Source organism: Conger conger, chromosome 9 (genome assembly GCF_963514075.1).
Source record: "Conger conger chromosome 9, fConCon1.1, whole genome shotgun sequence".
Taxonomy (NCBI): domain Eukaryota; kingdom Metazoa; phylum Chordata; class Actinopteri; order Anguilliformes; family Congridae; genus Conger; species Conger conger.
Window position 1 is genome coordinate 24,857,168 of NC_083768.1, and position 6,487 is coordinate 24,863,654.

The window sequence follows — 6,487 nt, forward strand, 5'->3', positions numbered from 1 at the left end:
TTATGGATGGCATGTCAAATTATGTAAATGTAATAGTATGGGTCTGATTTAAGCATCTGATTTAACCATCCCCAGCTGGTGTTACAACTCACCGCTGTAGTGGGGGTAGGTTGTAACAGTGGTACTCCTTGTATTTGACATTAACTCATGCATTCTGTGATATTGGAGATGATGTCTAAATGACTACCATTTGTAGCTTATATCAAAGTTTGAGAGCTCTAGCATAAACGTTCATTGTGTTATACAAGTTGGAGCAAAGCATGTTACAATTGTCCCCAGTCTCCCCCATTCACATAATATTCACGTAATATTGTTCTCTTATTGTTAATACCAGTTTATGCACCATCACCAAACTTTCATGGTGAAAAACAGACAGGAGTGTTTAAGGCAAAGTAGCTTTTTGTGAATTTGGCATGTGTGCGCTCCACCTCTTTCTTTCGAGGATGAGGATCCCGCGGTCAGAGCTACAATACGTCAGGTGGTCCCAGTGGGATAGCGCAAAGGCTGACGGAATTCGCTGCAAAAAATATGCGAGATACTGTCGTCCATTCAAGATCAGGGAAGCCCTGCAAATCCACAGCCACGGCTGTATTGTTGTCCTGCCGATGGGAGAGGCATTTATTGTTAGTCAAAGAGATATATCAACATCCTTTCGATATACACAGTAATACACGCGCATTCAATAAACGATATGTTTTTCTTTCTATGTCTCCCTTTCTATCGTCTCCTGTGCGAAGGAGCTTGTGAAAGTCGAAACGAATTCATCAGCAGGACACTGTGAAGCCAGGGTCGAACGTCTAGTGCATCGTCACTGAAGTTAAATAACATAAATCCTGCAGTCAGCCCCCTGTACAAGCACGAGTTGCCTGAGAAATGCAACCTTCTGCCAGCACACGTCACCTACTCGGAAAAAATCATGGCGTCCAATTCTATAATCTATCCCGACTCATTACATTTCGTCCATGTTATGAATGAATCTATGCTTCCCCCAAAGCAACCTGCCTAATTTAGAATGGGCTTTTTAGAGTAAACAGCTACAGATGTCTAGGATTTGGGATGGGTAAAGTAAAGAGCAACCTGTACAGAGCATGTGTTGTGCACATGTACATTATATATCATATTATAATATCTAATTACATACATTTTTGTACATACAGTATATAACATGCATTAACAGATTTTTTTTGTACCGCCCATTTCTCATTAACAAGGAAATTTGCAGTGTCCTTTCCTAGCAAAACAGAAATGTGCGCCAGCTTACAAAACTTAAAAATATATTATCAAAATGTATTTAATATCATCAGAAATAAATGCAGCTATTCTAGGGTGCCCGTGCAAATACAAGGACAGGACAAATTGAACCACCTCTTGGCCTACTTATGAATTCGCTTCTGTAAGGATTACGTGTATCGAACTGTTGATGAGAACCGGAAACGGCTCTCCTTATTTAGAAATGAACAGTGTGAGCTTCCCATAGTCTGCCTGGCTCACAGCACCCACCAGCTCATCGGCATGCGCATTCACGTAGGCACTGCGCCGCCCGGCGCCCACGCACTCACATAACCGGGAAAAACCAAGGATCCCGGTCACCTGAGACATCCATGAATTTATTCATCATTGTCTGAAAGGTTGAAACCACCAAAATGTGAATAATAAACTGCCTATAAATAATTGTGCTGCAGCTAACAAACCATGCTACAAATATTGTATGCGGTATCCGAAACAATAAGACCAATATGTTAATACGATTCATTTTGAAGGAACATAATCAAAATAAACCATATATACTACAGTATAAGATTCCCCATTCAGGACCATGGCTAGTACAACGAGATGACGATTCCAGAACCAAGGACAGCGGTACATGGATTCCTGTTTTTTCATGGTTGGCGGAGATGATCACACTTTTAGTTAACACAAACTTGGATCGTGAGGTGCATTTATTGCATCGAACGAGAAGGAATGTATGCAATAACACATTTGTTTCCATAGTAATCACACTCCCAGCATCACATATATCATATACTTCTAGGGACGAGTGTAAGAAAAAGTGTTTGAAGAAGATATTAAATGGCACTGTGGTTTTGTTTTATTATTATTTCATGTATACGAAAGACCCTGCAAATATCCTGTCAAGTAGGATAGTGTTGGGATTCTTGGAAGAGATATGACCGTTTATCCGTTGGAAGTGCCATAAAACGGCTGCCCGTCATGCAGTGTTGTAAAACAACATGCAGGCTACATCAGCTATATGCGAGTAGCCGCAGTGGAAGGGGTTGGGCTCCTGCGGCATTTTTTATGAATGAAATCTTGACGGTATACCCGTTTTTTCTCCTCTATCGACTCATTGGCTAGATTCATTGACACCACCTCCCCAACCCCCGCCACTGACGTCAGAACTGTTCTGGCGAAGGCATAGCGCGCAGACACTTCTGTCCCAACCAACAGTCCACCTCTATACAGGAGAACTGTGAGTCACCAAATAACAGCGACGCAGAGCGCGCCAAAGAGGACATACAAGACAGCGCTCTTCAGCCTGTCGCCACTGTGACTTCGACCGAAGCCAAGAACACAGCTGCCATCACTTCAATGCAAGGAATGGGAAACATTCAGATTTAATGTTAGGATAAAGCACCTCTTGACATTTCTTCGCGGTTTTCCACATCCTGTACCACAGACTGTCGTGGACTGCAGGAACTTATCTTTAATGCTCCCTCAATGGTCGCGCACGATTTAAAATTTCATCTTTAACTATATTCGGTGAGTATTTATTTGTATTAGGTTATGTTGTCCGTTTCTCTGTGTTTGGAGCGCTGGACAGTATAGGATTATAGGAGTGATGTCTAAATGTCGAAGATGCTGTTTACGGTCAGCAGTGATGTTGAGTAAGCAATGAAGATCCTTTGAACATTTAGCGATTGTCTGTTTCCAAATTAATGTAACCCACTGTTAATAATGGTAGCTATATTCAATGCCTATACACCATCACTTTGCATTGACTTTTCATTTAAATATACAAGATAATTTACCCTCGTTATTTGAAATAACACGTCACAACACATGATGTTGATATTAAAATTAGATGAAAATGTATGCAATATGCGTGTTCGGCACGGCAATGGCACCGAGATTATAAACAATCGGTCCGATCCATGGCTACGGCCTCTTCAGAACCATACGATTTAATATCAACTATTTATTCTCCTGTTGATAATTTTCTTGGAAATACTTTCCAGGTATTTAGACTTGACTTAACAAATATTGCAGACTTTGATTGGTATCACGTTTATGAGCATGGGTTAAATAGTGATGCTATTTATAGAATCACGTTATAAATACTGCGTGCACACGAGATCTGCTGTTTCGGCGCGTGCAGCATTTTTATTACCTACCAACCAGCATCCACCATATATTTTTTTCTGTTTGGTCACATGGACGCGGGAGAGGCGTGTAATAACAGGCATTATGAATAACATTCTTTTATCTGGCAAACGATAAAGGCCTGTCCTAAATAGAAAGAATGAATAGGCCTTGTGTTGATTTGTAAAATGGACTATAAGATTATGATTATGGCTGTGCTGAAGCTGAATTAACTGAAGACAGGTCTGATGTTATAGCAGTCTAGCAGTCAGTTGTGTGTGCATGTGAGGTAGGTGGGGGGGGGGGGGTTAGGGGGGGGTATTGTTGGCGATGAGAGAAGGATGGCTTGGTGTTGTTTTGCTTGTATCTGAATTTCGTCTCCCCCCTCTTCCAGGTGTCTCCCCATGAACATCAACAAGTCCCAGGATGGCTGGGTGGGGGAAGCAGATGTGGACCTGTCCTCAGCCCTCCCCCAAGAGCTGCCGATCAACCCCTGGGACGTGGCGCTGTGCGTGTCCGGCACCCTCATCTCCTGCGAGAACGCCATCGTGGTGGCGGCCATCTTCTACACGCCGTCGCTCCACACGCCCATGTTCCTGCTCATAGGCAGCCTGGCCACGGCGGACATGCTGGCCGGCCTGGGCCTCCTGCTGCACTTCCTGTTCCGCTACTGCGTGCCCACGGACAGCGTGCAGCTGGCCACCGTGGGGCTGCTGGTGGCCTCCTTCAGCGCCTCCATCTGCAGCCTGCTGGCCATCACGGTGGACCGCTACCTGTCCCTGTACAACGCGCTAACCTACTACTCGGACCGCACGGTCACGCGCACCTACATCATGCTCATCCTGACCTGGGGCGGCTCCATCCTGCTGGGGCTGCTCCCGGCTCTGGGCTGGAACTGCTTGCGGGACGGCGGGTCATGCAGCGTGGTGCGGCCCCTGACCCGGGCCAACCTGGCGCTGCTGTCGGGCTCCTTCCTGGTGGTGTTCGTGCTGATGCTGCAGCTCTACGTGCAGATCTGCCGCGTGGTGTCGCGCCACGCGCACCAGATCGCCCTGCAGCGCCACTTCCTGCCAGCCTCGCACTACGTGACCACGCGGCGGGGCGTCTCCACGCTGGCGCTCATCCTGGGCGCCCTGGCCAGCTGCTGGATGCCCTTCGCCGTGTACGGCCTGCTGGGCGATGCCTCGTACGCGCCGGTCTACACCTACGTCACGGTGCTGTCCGCCGCCTACAACTCCCTGCTCAACCCGCTCATCTACGCCTTCCGCAACCAGGAGATACAGAAGGTCCTGTGGGCGGCCTGCTGCGGCTGCCTCTCCCCGGGCCTGTCCTGCCATTCGCACTCGCCGTGTGACGTGTAGCAGCCGGAGCCAATGAGGTCTCCCGGTATCAGAGAGAATGACCGGGATCAATGCTGAAGTGGGGAAAAGTGCTCTTACAGCAGCACTGCTTCCAACATCTTCACAAGATCCAGTTTTCTCCAGGGACTCTCAACAAGCCTGGCTTTCTGTTTGTCCATCTGTGTGTGTGTGTATGTGTGTGTGTGTGTGTGTGTGTGTGTGTGCGTGTGTGTGTGTGTGTGTGTGTGTTTTCTAATCTAAATTCATGCAATGAAATGCACTTTAAATAGCATGCATTCTGGGCTCTGAGCAATTGTTTTAAAAAAAGAACAAACACAATGTGCCAACTTTGTAACACTATTTTTTTTACCACAAGAACCATTAATCATTGACTCAATGAATTTCACTCATCTCTAATTTTGAATCCTTAAGTGACTGTAAGCTTGGTGGTCGATAACCCTGTGGTGCTGACACAGACCTGGTACCTTGTTAACATGTGCCGAGAATTATTAAAAACTCAAGTGGCCATTGCTTTATATGGAAAATAGTGCAGTGCATGTTCAATATTTTGTGATATACATGTACGATACATTTACAAAAATTGGTCTTTGGTCACGCCATTGCCTGTTATACAACATAAAAACTATTTCTGCAACACTCGAGAGAAAGACTTGAAAAGTCAGTTCACAATAGGGATACTTCAACTCAGCTGCAAGAGTTTTGGCTTCCGAACCAGTAACTCATTCAAAGAGACACTTCTCTTGTCACTGGTTTCATTTTTGAAAGCTCTGCCCTCACTGTCAAGTTGGACTGACTAGCCACAATGCATGTCTTATTATAAATCCCACCGGTTCCACTAGCCGTCACTGCCAGAACATCTAGCCGGAACACTGTGTCGGACGAAGCTGGCACAATAGCGCTCCCTCCCGGTCAGAAACGAGCATGGCCCAAGTGGAACCTTGTGACAGTCTCAATTGCATTTTAATCCAAGATTTTCTGTGGAAAAACAATGCCGTGTTTTGTTTTGAGATGGGAGATATAATGTAAAGAACAATAGATAAGAGGAGCTAATTGTTGGTATCGTCTTTTAAACTCGTGCCTCACTCTGAAAACCAAACCCTGATATTCAGAGGTTTTGTTAATATTTAACATTTGCACTATATTATATTTTGAGAAATATTGTTTTAATGTGCGAATGTGTAGCCTACATGTGGTATGTCTGCAATTGTATAAAACGAAAAATCTGTGGCCAAATACATCCAGAAACAATGACAGGGTCACGTTTTTAACGTGCTCTGTTTGCACAATCCCAAATACGACCGAAGTGACACTTTTGAGATGTAATGCGTAGCGTATGTCCATGTTGCACAATGTCATACATTATACGAACTGAAATGTTTTAACGGGAATGTATTTTTTTTATTTACATCAGAAAATAAAAATTTAATTTTTCTACGCCAGTTTGCATTCTGCTTGTTCTTATTTAATATAACATTCTATGGCACATGCATCCGAATAGTCTTTTACGGTTTGTCTCTGGAATCATCTGTAGGTCCAAGGATTATTACTAAATAGCTGATAACACTACACAACTCCTTGCTTGGCTAAGTGAGATTGTGTGGGTCATATCTCAGGGCTTCCTTTCGTTGCGAGAGACAACGATAGTTAAACCGACAAACAGCAGTTTACCCACAGATACAAAGAGGTAATCTGGAATATTTGAAGTGATAGGCGTTTTCGAAATAATGATCCGAATCAATGTATCGTATCCATTGTAAAAGTAGCTT

The 6,487-nt window shown here is 44.6% G+C and overlaps 1 protein-coding gene across 1 annotated transcript; it reads left to right on the plus strand.

Moving 5' to 3' along the window:
• Positions 1-2,468: 2,468 nt before the first annotated feature.
• gpr3 (G protein-coupled receptor 3) lies at positions 2,469-6,160 on the plus strand. The gene is made up of 2 exons (XM_061255705.1): positions 2,469-2,760; positions 3,755-6,160. Exon 2 carries the CDS (start codon positions 3,765-3,767, stop codon positions 4,719-4,721), a length of 957 nt encoding a protein of 318 aa, XP_061111689.1. The 5' UTR covers positions 2,469-2,760; positions 3,755-3,764; the 3' UTR covers positions 4,722-6,160.
• Positions 6,161-6,487: the final 327 nt, after the last annotated feature.